Source organism: Macrobrachium nipponense, chromosome 26, assembly GCF_015104395.2.
Source record: "Macrobrachium nipponense isolate FS-2020 chromosome 26, ASM1510439v2, whole genome shotgun sequence".
Lineage (NCBI taxonomy): Eukaryota > Metazoa > Arthropoda > Malacostraca > Decapoda > Palaemonidae > Macrobrachium > Macrobrachium nipponense.
This window is the reverse complement of record NC_087215.1, coordinates 72,173,855-72,191,483: the sequence shown is the minus strand read 5'-3', so window position 1 is coordinate 72,191,483 and position 17,629 is coordinate 72,173,855. Positions and strand designations below refer to the sequence as shown.

At 46.4% G+C, this 17,629-nt stretch overlaps 1 protein-coding gene across 1 annotated transcript in view; it reads left to right on the top strand.

Moving 5' to 3' along the window:
• Window positions 1-1,747, top strand: part of LOC135200402 (RNA-binding protein 25-like) — a 30,190-nt gene extending 28,443 nt beyond the window's left edge. Inside the window, exon 5 of the mRNA XM_064229033.1 lies at window positions 184-1,747. Within this exon, the coding sequence (XP_064085103.1) occupies window positions 184-770 (587 nt within the window). The 3' untranslated portion in view covers window positions 771-1,747. The remainder of the gene's footprint in view (window positions 1-183) is intronic.
• Window positions 1,748-17,629: the final 15,882 nt, after the last annotated feature.

Here is a 17,629-nt window from a genome sequence, read left to right as displayed (position 1 = left end):
AAAATTTTTATTTTCTTAAAACTCGGGGTTTATGTCTATATGGTCTTGATTTTTGCTTGCAAATTTGCAACTATGCAGTACAGTTCTAATATTAATCTTTATTCTTTTTATTATAATGCAATATAGATTTTTTGCCAGAATTTTTTTTATATAGTTTCATACAGTAATTTTTTTCTTTGACAGAAAGTGATTCTGAAAGTTTTGATGGCTTTGATACATGTGAGATGTCAGAGGAGAGTGACTTTGCGCCAAGCCCTGTGAAAAAGAATGGAAGGAAAGCTAAGGAAACTAAGAAAGCCAAACTTCCAAAATCTCCTAAAGGATTAGTCAAGGAACAGAATATGAAAAGCAGTCCTGTAAAATCTCCAGGTAGACCGAGATCAACAGCAAAGCAATCTGTAAAAGAAAATACTATGCCAGTTGTAAATGGGACATCTTCTCCAAGAGTGGTTTCTTCCACTATTGCAAAACCACCAGAAATCAAATCGCCTGTTGGAAAGGTGGTTATTAAATCAACCCCAAGAACACCAGAGGTGAAACAAGAACGAAAGACAAAAACTGTCAGCCGTATTAATACTCCGCCAACAGTAGTGGATGCCTCAAAAGTTTGCACTGCTAAGGTTCCTTTCCGAAGTCCTGTTCAGTCTTCCAGTACAGCTACACCAAACTTCGTTCCAAAATCACCTAATCCAATGCAAAGAATAGGAGTTCGATTAGGACTTTCAAGAACAAATTTCAAACCACTACATCCCAAGGCAATAGCCAAATGAATTGGTGTGGAATTCTTTCGTCATACGTGAAATGTATACTGAAATGTACATTGTTTCATGTCTTTTGTATTATAACTAATTTTAATGTTTTGTAAATTATCTGGTTTGAAAGACATGATATTGGGTAGTTTAGGTACGTGGTTCTTCATGTATAAGTTATATGCATGACTGTTGATGCATGTGAATATGCATATCTGGGTTTTAAATGGGAATGAATTGTATTTTTGCAAATTTTGATAGTGTGGAGTGAAGGATAAACGAGAACTTATTTTTCTTCAGTGCAATTTGAAAGTGCACAAGGATCTCTTCTTAAAGCACTGCCACAATGTATGTAGAGTTTTTTACATCAAATTTAAAAATAATGGACTGTATCATTTAAGAACATTTTTTAACAAGGGCTAGAGAAAATATTTGAAGACAGACAGGGTAATAAAAGGTACCTGATCTTTGCAAACACATTACAGTCCTCAGTTCCATATTTTGTATATTTGATATTTACTATTCAGTCATTGAGAACTGGTGCCAGGAATACTTAAGACAACTTTATTACAGTTGTTCAGCTTTAAAGTGTGCAACATTTGAAGCTATAAGTACATAATATTTTTATCTTTTATCAACTTACATAAGGTTTGCTTATTGTAAAACCCATGTTCCACAATTAATATTGGGGACTATGATGTTACTGAGACTGATGCAAAACTTATTGGAGTGTGCTTTTGAAATGGTTAAGCTTTGTTCTTTTGTGGCAGCATGTATAGTATTTTCATTCTGCAATAAACTTACTTTGTTCATCATGTAGTAGAAGGAATGATGTTCTCCTCAAGGAATTTGTTACTGCAAATGTGAAAAAATTTCCCTTGGGTAACCAGTTTTTCTATATAAAAGTATTGATTCTTTTACTTACAAAATTATTAGGCATGGAGAGAATTATTTTAGCAAAAATGTTAGATTATTTTATTATATACTTCACATATTTCTATTTAGATTATTCATTAGCCTTGGCTGCGTTCTCTTAGACATTGTTATGTTAAATATATCACCACCATTTTCAGTCAACAGAATCTTTTAACATTTCCTCCGATTGTAGAGTTCCCCCTTCCCGGGTTTCCCAAACAAAAGGTCCTTGTAGGGGGTTAGTGCCATCAGTGCACCTCATTCGGTGCACTGTAGCCATTACTTAAGGTTCTTTGCAGCTTCCCTTCGGCCCCTAGCTGCAACTACTTTCATTCCTTGTACTGTACCTCCGTTCATACTCTCTTTCTTCCATCTTACTGTCCACCCTCTCCTAACAATTGTTTCATTGTGCAACTGCAAGGTTTTCCTCCTCTAACACCATTCAAACTTTTTACTGTCAATTTCCATTTTGGCGCTGAACGGCCTTAGTTGCCCCAAAAATCTATATAAATCAAATCAAACCAAACAAAAGGGCTTGTTAAGACTTGGTGTTATGAGAATGCAGGATCCATTGGAATGCAAGACACAAGACTCTTGGTCATAGCTATTGGAAGAGTTCCAGTGGAATTAAATAGGAACAAAGAAGAAAAGGATATTACGTATACAGAATATCTAACTAAGGGAGAAAGTGAATATTGGTTCTTGGTCAGTCAGGTGACATAAAAATTAGAGAAGACAGTATTTTGCAATACGACAATGTCGTAAAACCATGATTATCTGCTTACAGTATTATAAGCATCCCTCAGACAGAAAATGGCAGATTTTTGGGAAGGGGATGGTAGAAATAAAATGTTGACATAAAGAAGGCTGTAAGTAAAGTAAAAGAATGGCAAAGCATCGGATGCATCAGAAATATACATTGAAATATTGAAGGTACATGCTATTGTTTTAGTTTAAGCTGGCATTTTGCCATCATGACAGGCTTTTGCTTATAGAGTAGCCTGTAAGAATATCCAGTGATGTGAGGGTGAGAGTTAAGAGATTCTATAGTAATGGATATACCAGTGATGATGGTTGTCAAAAGAGAATTAAAAGGTTTAACAGGCTTGATTGCAACCTATAAGTAGGAGATACAGAATGACAGCAGTGAGTCCTGGCGAGTCATAGACAGCTAGTAAGAGGAAATGAAATTATTTAGGAGGAAAAGTGAAGGTCCTTGCTATAGAGGGAAGATTGGACATAGAAATTCCAAGGCTAAGAGGAGATAAAGCCAAATGACTGAAGAAATCCTGATGGTAAATATTGTTAAACAAAGGAGGTACATTAATGGAATGTGGTGTGTATGAAGTAGTCAGACTTAACAAATCTTTTGTTAAAGATTTTAGAAAGAAAAGCTGGTGAGTGGTTACAAGATTTTTTAAGGGCTGATGAACAGTAATTCAGTTTCATTTGAGCCACAGGTACAGTTCGTGCTGATTTTATTGATTAGGCAAAGAGAAATTAGGTAGGAAAGTTATATGAAACTCCACTGTACGCTTGCAGGTGTAAAGAAGTCATTTGACAATGTGAAGTAGGTAGTATTTTGGTTTTTAAATAATAAGTGCCAGAAAGCCTGGTTAAAATGAAGAACAATGTAAAATAACAAGGAAAGCTGTAATAACAGTCTGTATCATAGCAGAAATTTTGAAAGTTACAACTGGTTTACTAAACATCAGAGATCAGCACTAGGCCCTTTTTTCTTTATACAGGTCACGAATATATTGAGTAAAGGAGTAAAAATCACGGAAATTCATCATATGCAGATGATCTGGTGATCATGACAAGCTGAAGAGGAACTGCTAAGAAGAGTAAGAAAGTGGCAGGAAACTTGTCTGGGTTGGTATGAGGTAAATGTATCCAGCAAGAAGGGAGAGGCCTACATTTAAAATAGGCAGAGAACATCAAAATCTTGGGATCTACTTTGAAGCCAGGAAGAAGGGTGTGAGTCTGAGAGTTAATATAGGATACAAGCAGTTTCTGGGATATGGAGGGCAGAGAGAACGCCAAACTGAAGATAAAGATCTATTGCACCAGTCAGATCAGTGGTGATGCATGGAAGGGGTAGGAACAGAAGCTAGAGGAAACTGAAATAAAGATGCGCTCTCTCTCTCTCTTCTACGTAGACTTCATTGTCGATACAGATTTTGATTTTTAATATCTCCGTTCACTCATAATATAATTCTCTCTCTCTCTCTCTCTCTCTCTCTCTCTCTCTCTCTCTCTCTCTCTCTCTCTCTCTCTCTCTCTCTCTCTCTCTCTCTCTCTCATGTATTACACAGATCATGATACCAATCCAGTCCAGAAATAGCAGCAATATCCGAGCAACAATGGGTCACACTGAGGCAGGAGACCCAATAGATGGACGTTTCGTCGAAGGAAAAGGATTGACAGGCCTTCAATGCCTACTGTCGACTAAAGGCCATTATAATGAACCGTGGCACCCTGGATGAGATAGCTAACTTTATGGCTGCCTGTTGCTTCCTCTGTTTATGCCTTTAAGGAAGGGGGAAATTGCTTGATTGATTAGATTATCTAACGTGAAGGAAACCAGAAGAAAATGAGAACAGAGACGGGCTGCGTCGAGACAGATGATGTCCTTTTCAACTGGAATTCAATTAGTTTCGTTTTATCATGAGAGAGAAATGAAATTCAAGGAATTGCAGGACAACATAATCAGACGCACAGACATGTAGGCCTACGTACCTACAACCAAAGCAATGGGAGAAAGGCAAGGGAGAATTATAAACCAGAAAAAGCAATAGCTTATAATAGCATGTAGCCTATATATGCCAATTAATCATAATCACAATTTCCACTGCCTACAGACGTTTAAACATACTTGAGTCAATAAATAACTCCCAAAAGTTGACGAAATGGGTTAGGTACCTATATAATTTCTGGATGTGAATTAATCAAATTTACACGCCAGCCAATCCAAACTGTCCTTTGTAGTCATCTTTTGCTCTCATTGGTTGAGATTTCGACGCGTGGAGGCCGTTTTTGAGGAGGACTTGACCATATCTCGAACAGGAACAGTATGCTTTCAGTGGTGATATTGGAAGGACGCAGAGTTAGTAACTGAAAGGTAAGACGATTTTTTATTTTTCGAGTTTTGCCGTAAATGTTACACGATAATAAAAATTACCCTTCAGTTAATGACACTAGTAATAATAATATATTATTATGTTCACTATTCTGTAAAAATTTCCTTAACTGATGGGTAACAAAAGAGGAATGTCTGTGTGTAATAATATTTATGGAGAAGTGATCAGACTGACATTTTGCAGGGTAAATAGAAAGAGAGAGAGAAGGGAATCTGATGCATCATCAAACAGACCTATCAACGAAGCACTTTATCCACACCTGATAAGAAAGACTATTCTTGGAGGGTAAAATTGCTAGCCCACCATATACAAAAGTTACTTACAATTACCATGCAATAATAAAGATTTTTTCTTAAAGTCTGTTATAAAAAAATAATAGGACCAAGAGATTATTCTGAGAGATAAAGACAAGGCCTTCATGCATACATATTTAGTCACACACACACACACACACACACACACACACAAAGCTTTGTTTAAAGAAGCATGTATTTCTTTTGACTAATCGAAAGTGCTCTCCAGTTGTTACATTGTATTGTTTACACTGTTCTTCCCATATGGTTAAAAACGTCTTAAACGGAAGTAATTATTATGAGAAGGCCTGATTTTGTGCGCAACTTTGATGTGCAGATTGAAGAAGAGACCTATAAAATCACACAAATTCGTTTCTTGTGGGAATTAGTGTTCTGCATTTCTGTGTATCAGTCTATTTTTTCTTGGATTTGGAGGTGGCAGATTTGACCCCTTAACTTTCAGATGATATGATAAAAATGATGTGAAGCAAATCTAAATAAGTGATTATTTCATCCATATATTTTGCATAATTTTTTTTGCTAAAAAAATTCTTTGTCTTGTCAGCTGTAGCCAAAATGTTTGCAGTTCCACTAGGTGTAATCTCTCTCTCTCTCTCTCTCTCTCTCTCTCTCTCTCTCTCTCTCTCTCTCTCTCCTCTCTCTCTCTCTCTCTCTCTCTCTCTCTCTCTCTCTCTCTCTCTCTCTCTGTCAAGTTTTGATTTATCACTATAATCTTACCCTTAAGATCCTGACCAGACGAAACGTTGCTTTTACCTTGCTGACCATATGCATGTATGTAACTAGGCATTTAAAAAGTCTTGGGATACGTTTGATTGTTTTATTTCAGAGTAATTTATGCATTACCTCACTGAAGTCTACATTTTCAAAAGTTAAAAGTTCGTGCATTGTCCTGGTTGTCTGCTTTGTTTTGTGTTACCCTTACATAATAATATTTCTTCTAGTAAATAGGATATTACTGGAAATCATATTAATTTTATTATAATTTATTATATAATCATAGTATGAAAATATCATTTCAATTGTATGGCTGGAGTTTTAATGGAAGTGACAATAGGCTTTTATTAGAAATCACCAGCAGACGAAAGAGAGTAGACGAATTTTTTACAGGGAAACAGAACTAAAAACAGAGTACGCAAAATAAATTAAATTCTTAAAAGATACTAATAAAAAAAATTTCATCATAATATCATGAATATTGCACATTTCATTTTTAATTTGTTTAATTATAAATTCATTTAATCATAAATATAATTATATCAAAGGCGTTCAAGTTACGCAATGTTGATAAGCTGCCAGTGATCATTTTGTATAAACATTCTCTAATTAATTAACGTACCTTCAGCTAACTAGGCTTAGTAGTTAATTAGTCATTGTTTATCACTTAATTAATTTAGTATTTTGAATAGAGGGAATTTTCGCACAGTATTTTTAAAACCACAGATTACATCATAGGTACTTGCAAGATATCCTTATTTCGTTTAAGGCTTTTTACTGTTCTGGTTTTGACTGGGGTATGTGCTTGTGTAATTACTGGAATGTATTTTCGTTATATTAATTTCCATTCCCAATGCAACGATTTCCACGTTACTATATTTACTTTTAGTCCCGTTGGAATTTGTGAGTGATGTTATGGAGGAGTAATTTTAGTTTATATTTGACAACATCTCCAAAGGTTGTGTGAGAGAGAGAGAGAGATTGGTGGAAGAATGAATGGGAGTGGTTAGATGGCGGTCGGAAGCATGTCTGTTGTGGCACTCTGTAGGTAGTCAATGGAAGTCTGTTACGAGAGTTGTAAACAGTGAGGCGTCTGGTCAAGTCAGTGTTGGGTTTGGCAGCAGTTTTACTTTGGTGTTTCGTTGTTTGGGTGTTATTTGATAGATTTTGGGGTTGTGAAGTTGTTGTGTGCGTGTGTCTGGTCTAGTGGTGAGGTTAAGAAGGTTGGTGGTGCATTTTTCGGTGGTCTGTTAGTGGTGGTTGGGGCAGGGTTGGTTTTGGCGGGTTGTTGTACTGCTGTAAGTCGTGTGGTTGTCGTGTTTTTTCAGGCGGTTGGTGTTCATCTGCATTTAGTTGTTGGGTTATTGAGTTTTTATGGGGTTGTGGGTCCCGGGTGGTTGATTTGTGTTTGGTTGTCGGCGGTGGTTGTGTGTTGGCTAGCCTATAGCCTATATCCAGTGGACGACAGCACAGCCTAGTCCTAGGTATCAGAAGCCAGCGGTGAGTACCTGGTTGTGTTTTTTGTTCTGTATGTAGGTATTGGGGCATATTGTTTCCTGCTGTGTTTTTTTAGTGTTAAGTGGAAAGTGTGATTGAGTGGTTTTGATAGCCAGACAGGTTAAGTTTATGTGGGGAGGTTACTTGTTGTTTGTGATCCCGCCACATTATTTTTTGGCGCCCGAACAGGGACTGTTGGTGTGGCAGCTGCAGGACAATTGGTCTAGGCTAGTGTGTATGAGTGGTGAGAAAGTTTGAGATGGAAGGATTGAGTGAGGTGGAGAGGCTGAAGGAGGAGTTGAGGTTGGAGAGGGAAGTAAGAGGACAATTAGAAGTGGATAATGAGAGGTTAAGGGTAGAGTGAGGAGCTGAAGAGCGAGTTAGAGGAAATGAGAGGAATGCTAAGGAGTGCAAAAGTGGAATGAAAGAAGAAGTGAAAGGAGTGGAAGAGAGAATGGTTGAGAAATGGATGAAAAATTCTTAGGGATGATGAATGCAGTGCAGGAGATGATGAAGGGGTTCATGGGAGAGGGAGCTGTAGGGGTAGGCCTACTGGGTCTTGTGATAGGCCAGAAGTGGTAAAGACAGTGGAAGAGCGAGTGGATGAAACTACGAGTGACGAAGGTGACTTGTTTGTGGTAGGTAAAGGGAAGAAGGGAAGAGACAGGATAAGGATAAACCTGAGGACAAGAATAAGAAGGGGGCTGAGGAAAAGAAGACGATTAAGGGGGGAAAGGTTAAGAAGGATGACGGACAGGATGAGACTAGGACTGAATACATTGGGGAAAGGGCTGAGAGTGATTTGGTATAGCGGTGAGTGGAAACAGGTGGGTAGAAAGAAGGGTAAGAAGAGCGTAATGAGGAGCATGGATGTTAGTATGGAAGTTGATTCCCTATATTCGGACGAGGTTAAGAGGGATCAGAATGGTAGTAGCGAAAGTGAGAGTGAGCGGGAAGTACGAAAGGCTGTATATATGAGAGAGATACCTAGATGTGCACAATACGAGGAATATGGTAGTAGGGACATAGGGGATTTTTTTAAGGAATATGAGAGGTATTGTGAGGCAAAGTATGGGGATAATAAGAGAGTCTGGGCAAGAGAGTTGGGTGGCTTTTTGACGGGATTTTTGTTGAATATGTATGGGGTAATGATGAGTGTAGGGAATGTGCCGTATGAGAGTGTGAAAGCGAGGATTGTGGAATCAGGCGAAGAGGATAAGGAGTAGTGTTATAGGAGATATGGAGAAAACGATGGTTTTGATGAGGTAAGAATGAATGTTGGTGAGTCGTTGTCAATGTATTTGGTGCGCAGGTTGGAAACATTAGGCCAGGAAAAACTTGTTTGGGATGAAGGGTATAAAAATGAGTGTAAAGAGTTAGTGAGGAAGTTGTTGGCGACTGTGCCTGAGAGTGTGTATGAGTTTGTAAATCTGAAACGTAAGGAGAAAATGCGATGGACGAATGAAAGGTTGTCGTGGAACGACATTTTGGAAATAGTAGAGGATTATGAGTTGGATAGGTGTATGAAAGAGAGTAGAAGTGTTAGTTTGTTCCGATACGTAATACAAACCATCGGTCCTTTAACAATAGGAAGTAGCTAGCGGCAGCTGGAACGGTCGTAAGCTTCGAACAAGGGGAGAACGGTAGTTAACTGCTTGTCCGACAGTCGCGCGCCGCGCGACTGGGAGGTAAACAAATCACTTTTGCTTTCGGCCGCGGGTGTGAAGGACGTGTTCGTCATCGCTCTCTGCCCGCTTCATCGTCGTATGCTTTGTTTATATTGTGTTTGTTCCGATACGTAATACAAACCATCGGTCCTTTAACAATAGGAAGTAGCTAGCTGCAGCTGGAACGGTCGTAAGCTTCGAACAAGGGGAGAACGGTAGTTAACTGCTTGTCCGACAGTCGCGCGCCGCGCGACTGGGAGGTAAACAAATCTCTTTTGCTTTCGGCCGCGGGTGTGAAGGACGTGTTCGTCATCGCTCTCTGCCCGCTTCATTGTCGTATGCTTTGTTTTATATTGTGTTTTCTACTAATGGTTTTGTTTTGACTTGAAATGAAACTGTAAGTACACTGTTTTCATTTTCATTACTTAATTATGAACCAACATGGAGTTAATCGCCGTAGATGCGGCGATTTTCCTCTATTTTCATGAATTGAACCCTTGAATTATGCCTCGGTGCCGAGGGCGGGCGCGCTCGCACCGAGTCATGTATTTTGGGCGAAAGTGTGTAATTGAAAAATGTAAGTACTCTTTTCATTATATGTTTGCCCTGTGCGTTCGTTACCGAGAGTGTGTTTGCGCTCGGCACGAGCCTTTTAATTTTGTATAATAGAATGCAATGAAAGTGGATTCGCAATTGCAATATTCTTTTCATTTTCATTTATTTATTTGCATGAAATTTAATTTTATTGTAGTGTCTTACCGAACAATTATAGAGCCGTGATTTCCACGAGCGGCAGGATACTAAATTCAAATTTAGCGCGTCGGCGTCGCCAACACTGGTGGTGATGACGTCATCTCCCTCCACTCGCGGGAGAACCAGGTACAACTGCCCAGGTGAATCCAATTCTTTTCCTGCCGGCGTCCGGTGAACATCGGTGGTCGGTGCGGTTGGATGACTTTGCTTCGCTTTTTTTTCTGGTGGAATTGATCTTCGGAATTGGTGAAGTACTCTTTTTTTTGGCGTTGTTGTTATTTTTGCTTTTTATTTAGGCGTTGCCATGTCGGATTCTAGTCCGTCGGGAGTTAGGTTTTGCATCTCAGGATGTAAAACTAGATTATCCAAGTTAGAATATATTCTCACACTAAATGTGTTAAGTGTAGGGACAGGTTTGTTCAGCAGATCGAACATGTAACGAGTGTAGTGTTGGACTGATTCTCAATGGAAGTTTTTTAGTTCATACTCGGAGAAATTAGCTAAAGACAGAATTAGAAAAGCAGCGCTTAGGGAAAGTAGACTTAGCTCTGCTTCGTCTTGCGATGCATCTGTTCCTTCTGTTTCTCCTCAAATTGTTATGTCTCTCCTTTAACTACACCTCCTATTCCTCCTACTAATCCCACTTCTCCGGCTTCCCGTGTAGTTTCTTCCGACACCATTGCCAGTCTGGAATCGAGGTTAGATCAGAAATTTTCGGTACTAGCGAATACGGTTTTGCAACTTGGTAATTCAGTTAAGACGTTTTTGGAGAAAGCGACCTCAGGTCAAGATGTAGTTGAGGGTGCGGTCTGTCTGGTCCTGACACGTCTCCTAGACAAAGGTCACTGTCCAGCTCCCCCGCACCGGGGAGAAGACATACCGGAAGTCCAAGGGAGTCGATCGGGATTTGCCCACAGACAGGCGCCTCTCTTGTTGAGCCTGTTGCGCCTCAACAGGGCTCGGTTAAGCGTTGGAAAGGTGTTGCGGTCAGACGCCTTTCGAATGATTCAAGCGATTCGTCTCCGGTCGCGCGGCGCTCTTGGCGAGATTCGCCCGTTTCGCGTCCCTTAAAGAGGCGTTCAGGCGCCGATTCTTCGCCTCCTCCAGTCAAGCGGTATAAGGAGCCTGAGAGTAGGGTTGCGCCCGCGGACGTTAGCGCTCGTTTGTCGCCTCAATCTGTGCCTTTTTCGGCTCCATCTACTAGTAGAGATTGTGGTTTTAGCGCTGTAGCTAGCAGTTCTAAGGGTGTTTCTTTAGGCGCTTTTTCGTCTGTTACGCCTGATGCGCCTGTTTCGCCTCGAATTTCGGCGGCTCCGAGCGAGGCGCAAGTAGTTTTTTCGCCTCCTGCTGAACATTTAGGCTCTTCCAAGCCTACGTTAACTGTTTTTGATTCGTCTCTGGCGCCTTTGCGCAAGCAGTTAGAGATGTTAACCAACTGGATGAATGAGTCCAAGGGTGGTTCGAAACCTTCAGTTGTTCCGATACGTAATACAAACCATCGGTCCTTTAACAATAGGAAGTAGCTAGCGGCAGCTGGAACGGTCGTAAGCTTCGAACAAGGGGAGAACGGTAGTTAACTGCTTGTCCGATCGTCGCGCGCCGCGCGACTGGGAGGTAAACAAATCACTTTTGCTTTCGGCCGTGTGTGGGAAGGACGTGTTCGCCATCGCTCTGCCCGCTTGTCGTTTGCTTCAATTCTTGAGTATTTGGTTTCTATTTCTGTGTATCAGGAGTGATAGTAAGTACTTTTTTCTCTATTTCAATTGATTACAATGAGTGAATCAGAGGAAATTGAAATTTCACCGCGCCCTCCAGTCGCCCGTAGAGTGTGTCCCGGGCTGGAGGACGTAAATGTGGGGGGTTCAGGTCCTTTGTGGAGGTGGACCCCCACGAGGTTTGTTCTCGTTGTCGAGGGCGAGAGTGCTCTCGTAACGAGCCATGTATGGTTTGTATGGATTGGTCCGAGGCGCAGTGGGTGCTGTACGAGGGCAGGAAGAGACTTAGGCCGGCCAAGAAGTCATCGGAAAGTCCAGTGACTCCTTTGGTGACGGACACTTCGTCCTCTTTCCTGCCTCCCGGCCAGCCCCCACGCTTTGCGCCTTCCCCTGCGGGGGGGGTAGCGGAGTCCGTCTCCTCTCTCGATCCGTCGAGTGTGGAGGAGGGCGCCCGCTACCCGGACGTACAGTTGTATTCGGGGTCTTCTGTCCGCTCTGGGGGGGGAATTTCGCCCCCCAGGCGCGGGGAAGCCCCTCCTATTAACCCGACTCTTGCTTCCGCAGGTGTGCCAGCAGCGAAGGACGACTTGGGACAGGTGTGGGAGTCGCTGGGACTGCAGGGAGTGCCCAGCATCCAAGGGTTGCTGCAGCGGTTGGCGGGGTCGGCCGTGGTCACTCATGGTGCGGTGACCACCACGACGACCACATTAACTACCCCTGCGTATGAGATGCCACCACATCTTGTATATACGCCTCACATAATGTCGGTGACACCCACGGTGGCAGTACAAAAACCAATTGCCGCCGTTCCAAAGAGGACGATGCCACCACCACCTGGATTTTTTCCTTTGCCGACCCCGGACTTCCGCTGCCCCAAGAGTACCCCCCCTGGACCTGCCGCCAGTGCCACGGATGTCGGTGACTGTCGACAGGACGCCTGGCTCTCCCTTAGTACCTGCCGTGCCTGCCGTACCTGTGGCCGCTCCAGCGACTCTTTCCTTTTCAGGTACACATTCAATTTCAGATGTTCCTGCTGTTCCTGCTGTTCCCGGACCTGTTCCTGCCGTTCCCGCTGCTGGTGTTGCTGTAACAGTCTCAGGTCCTTCCGACAGGTGCAGTCGGCCCTGTTGCTTCGGCAACTGCCCCGGCTCCCTCCTGGATGGAAGACCTGACGTCTGTCCTGCGGAGCCTGGCGAAGAAGAAGAGGAAGAGGAAGAAGGTGTCGTCGTCGTCTTCATCGTCTTCTTCGTCGTCTGCTGCCTCTCCTTCCCCTTCGACTTCTAAGGCCAAACAGCCGAAGAAGAAGAAGGTTGCCTCCTCCCCCCCTAAGAAGACTCCTTCGGGATCTTCTAAGGGCCCGGCTCGCACAGGCGAGCTGGGGAGCTCTTCTGCTGGTCCTCCTGTTCCTTCGGGTGCGGGGCCCGTCGCTTCTTCTGCAAAGAAGAAGTCGACGGGGACCAGAGGTGCATCAGCTTCGGCTGGTGCGTCCTCACCTGGTGCTAGTGGTTCTGCCGCTAAGCCAGGTTCCGTCTCGGCTGCTTCTCGTTCGCGAGAAGCACCGAGTGGACGCTCTTCTAGGACCGTCCAGCCAAAGTTTCGACGACCGAGCTCGCTCGCCGTCAAAACAGCGGCACGGAGCAGAAGACTGGCGAGAGTCGTGCACAACGACTCTCGCCAGGCCACTGGACGCTCTCGCAGCGACCAGCCGGCTGCTCGGGCTGACGTGACGGTCACTGACCGGCCACGGGTTGAGGCGAGGAAGGAGTCCCCACGGCCGCCGGTACCAGCCACGGCTAGTACCAGCGGTTTGACGCGCCGAGAGGACGCTGGCCGGTCTCGACGCGAAAGGGAGCCTAGCAGGTCACCCGTCCGCCGCCCCCGATGGGACCGGGCGGAGACGGTGACCAGCGGCAGCTCGCCTGACGCTAGGAGAAGCGGTCTCGACGTTCTCAGCCGAGCCAATCGCCCCAGGCGAGCGGCGACGCTAGGCCTGCTGCTAGACCGTCAACCGCGGGTTGACGATCGGCAGCACCCTCTACGCACGCTGGTCCTGCCGCGAGCGCGGGGGGAGCGTCAGGTCTGCCTCTCCTATACCTTCAACCTCCTCGGGCTATAACGGAGGAGCGAGGTACCAAGGAGCGATCACGAGAGGTGCGCCGCTCGTGACCCAGCTATGACGCCGTACGGCTCAGGCACGGTCTTAGGACCGACCAGGAGTACGCGCAAGTAGTTGTGAGGCGACCGTCAGGGGTCTGTCGCTGTCTCCCCTTCTGAAGGAGGAGTATCGAGGGATATGCTCTTGTTGGAGGGACTGGACGGTCCTACTCCACAGACGCTGTGACGCCCGAGATACAGAGGAACTTCGCGGAAGTCATTAAGCTGATGCGTCTGCATAATGGCCCTCGCGAAGGATCGCCGCTACCACCATCAGAGCCCACGTCCCGGCTCGAGTCATTTTGGGGTCCCAAGAGGGAGCCCAAAATGATGATGGGGTTGCCACGATCAGAGCTTGCGGACTCAGTCCTGGATCAGGTGGAGAATCTCGTCTCAGGACGGGAGGACTCGCTAAAATCCGGACGGTCCTCTAAGCTGCTTCCTCCTCCTCTACAGCGGCAGAGGCGTTTCTACGTTGCCATCAGAAGACCCATACTGCCGAAACAGGTTAACCCGGAGTTAGCGAGGCTGACTCCAGGTGTGTCCCTGCAGCAGCTCCTGTCGGAGAACCTATGGTTCTCGCACAGGAGGCACTTTGCCCTGGAATCTACCGCTATGGCAGCATTCCAGGCAGTTTCCTGGTTGATTTGTGGTCCCTCCCTCAAATATCCAAGGTGGCGGCCGGCTCCGTTCTGCTCTCGAAGACGACGCTTCCTCAGGAGACTGTGCCAGTCTGGAGGAAGAGCAATCTCTTACCTCGCCCATCAGACTGCTAACCTGTGGGCCAACTTGGTTCTTCGGCGTTAGGGACGCAGTCCTTACACCCGAGTGACCAAGGGGGCTGGGCGTGAGGCGGCACTCGGGCTAAGAAATGGACCTCTTAGGAGTTCCCCACCCCAGCTCTCTTTCCTGGAGAGATGGTGGACGCTGCGGTGGAACGGCGGCGCAACTGACGAGAGTGACCGCTTAGTCCACCAGGCAGTCTCGAAGGTTTTCTGGGCAACCTCGAGTAACTGCGGCCAAACCAAAGAGCTTGGCTAGCGCTTCCACGGCGGCGAAGACGGTTGCACCGTCCAAACCCCGTGCGAAGACTCCAGCTGTTTCAACTTCTGCGAGAGGAGGCCGCAATCAGCCCTCCTCCCATCCCATCCTTTCCCCGAGGAAGTGCTGGAAAGAAGTCGAAACGAGGAGGGAAACGCTAGGGACGGCGTTCCCCCCTAACACCTGCTGCCGGAAGTGGGGGGGTGCCTGGCGAGCCATTGGGCGACTTGGCAGCGCTACGGCGCCGAGAACTGGATAGTAGACGTCCTTCGGGAGGGATATATACTACCCTTCGAGTCTCGGCCCCCCCTCATCTCCAAACCGGTCCATCTACAGACCTATGTCCGGGGATCAGCAAAGGACAACGCTCTTCGACAGGAGATCAAGACCATGCTGGCGAAACGAGCTGTAGAAATCGTGGAGGACCAGTCACCAGCTTTTACAGCCGCCTCTTCCTAGTGGAGAAGGCATCGGGGGGCTGGCGCCCGGTGATAGACCTCTCTCCCCTGAACCGCTTCGTTCGCACGACGCGGTTCACGATGGAGTCGGCACGCTCAGTGCTCGACTCGATCAGGGGGAACGATTTCATGCTTTCGGTGGACCTGAGGACGCGTAATTTTCAAATCCCATCATCAGTCCTCCAGAAAGTACCTCCGCTTCATCTTCGACGGGACGTGTACCAATTCAGGGCACTTTGTTTCGGTCTCTCAACCGCCCCACAGGTGTTCACCGCGAGTGTTCACTCTGGTGTCGGCTTGGGCCATTCGAACGGGATACGTCTTCTGAGGTATCTCGACGATTGGCTAGTCCTGGCGAGCTCCCGCTCGCAGTTGCTACAGGACAGAGATCGACTCCTCAAGTTTTGTCGCGATCTGGGGATCGTGATAAACTACGAGAAGTCCGATCTCGAACCCAAGCAGAAGATGAAGTACCTGGGTATGCTGATAGATACGGTAGCAGGGCAAGTCTTTTCCCGCAGACTTGCGTATCAGCAAATTCAGGGAGGCAGCCGGCCGGTTCCTGTCGCGGCAGGAACAGGCAGCACAGCAATGGCAAGTCGTGATCGGCCATCTGTCGTCACTCGAGAAGTTAGTCCCTCACGGGCGTCTTCACCTGCGGTCTCTCCAGTGGAGGCTAAGGGAGAGTTGGTCTCAGGCCAAGGATCCTCCTTACTTTCCCGTGGCTATCACGGACAGGTGAGGCAGGACCTAGCCTGGTGGCTCGACGACAAGAACCTCTTAAGAGGAGTTGCCCATACGCACCCTCCCCCCCCGGAGATGCTTCTGTTCTCAGACGCATCAACCGAGGGGATGGGGCCACACACCTGGAGGAGTTGCTGACTGCAGTGTGTGGGACCATCACGAGAAGCACCTTCACATCAATGTCCGGGAACTCAAGGCGGCGTTCAACGCTCTCCAAGAGTTTCGGGACCGCTTGGTGGGACACTCAGTGGTGTGATGTGCGACAAACACCACAGTAGTGGCATATGTCAACAAGCACGGGGGCTAGTGTCTCTTCCGCTCCATCAGTTGACGGTGCAGGTGCACGAGTGGGCCACGGCTCACTCGATAGAGCTGTCAGCACGCTACATTCCAGGCAAGAGGAATGTAGTAGCAGACAAGCTCAGTCGTCGGGATCAGGTGATAGGGACCGAATGGTCTCTACACCAAGATGTGGCGGAAAGGCTCTTCAACCTGTGGGGGCGACCGGTCGTAGACCTGTTCGCCACCCGGCACAACAGGAAGATCCAGGTGTTCTTCTCGCCGTGCCGGACCCATGGGCAGCTGCAGAGGACGCTCTCCAACACCCCTGGGACAACCTCTTCGCTTACGCCTTTCCTCCCTTCTGTCTGATTCGGAAAGTGATCAGTCGAGCGCTGATCACTCCAACCTCAGAATGATCCTGGTGGCTCCCAAAACGGCCACAAGCCGTTTGGTATCCGGACCTGCTGCTCTTCTTGCAGACGCACCGAGAGAGCTACCCAACTGGCACAACCTTCTAGCCCAGCCACACGTAGAACGGTAACCACCGCGCAGTCCAGTCCCTTCAACTTCACGGCTGGCTGTTATCCACCATCTCTTGCGAACGAGAGGCTTTTCTCGTAGCGCAGCAACAGAGATGGCTTGGCCACATCAGACAGTCCTCTGCAGCTGTATACCAGGGGAAGTGGGCCGTCTTCTGTGGTTGGTGTCGTAGACAGGGTTTGTCTCCTCTCAGAGCCACTCTTCAGCAGGTAGCGGATTTCCTCGTGTTTCTTCGCCGAGAGAAGCTCCTCTCAGTACCCACAGTTAAAGGATATAGAGCAGCACTGCGCTCGTCCTAAAACTGAGGGGACTGACACTCACGAATTCGTTCGAGATATCCTTGCTAATGAGGAGCTTCGAAAGGTCTTGCCCACCCAGGAACTCAGGCCCCCTGCGTGGGACGTGACTCTCGTCCTTAGGAGTCTGACTCGAACACCGTTCGAGCCACTCCGAGAGTCGTCAGACATGGGATCTACCCTCAAGACCCTCTTCTTGCTGGCCCTGGCATCGGCGAAGAGAGTAGGGGTAACTACATGGCCTTTCTTATGATGTTAACATACCAGAGGCTGGGGATCTGTGACGCTCGATTCGTCGCCCCCAACTTCGTAGCTAAGACTCAGATCCGTCGATCCCTGACGACAGGTTCGAGTCTTTCACGATCCCCTCCCTGCTGGACTTTACAGATAACGATACGGATGAAGATGCTGCTTTGTCCTGTGAGGGCGCTACAGCGCTATCTGAAGAGAACTCGACATCTCAGGCCTGAGTGTCGACGCCTCTTCGTTAGCAACTGGGGTCACCAAGAAAAGAAGTCTCCAAGAACACGCTTTCTTTCTGGCTACGTGAGGTGATCAGGAGAGCGTACGAAGCTGATGGTAGCGACGACATCCGTACGCTCCGACCGAGAGCCCACGAAGTCAGAGGTATCGGACCCTCCTTAGCG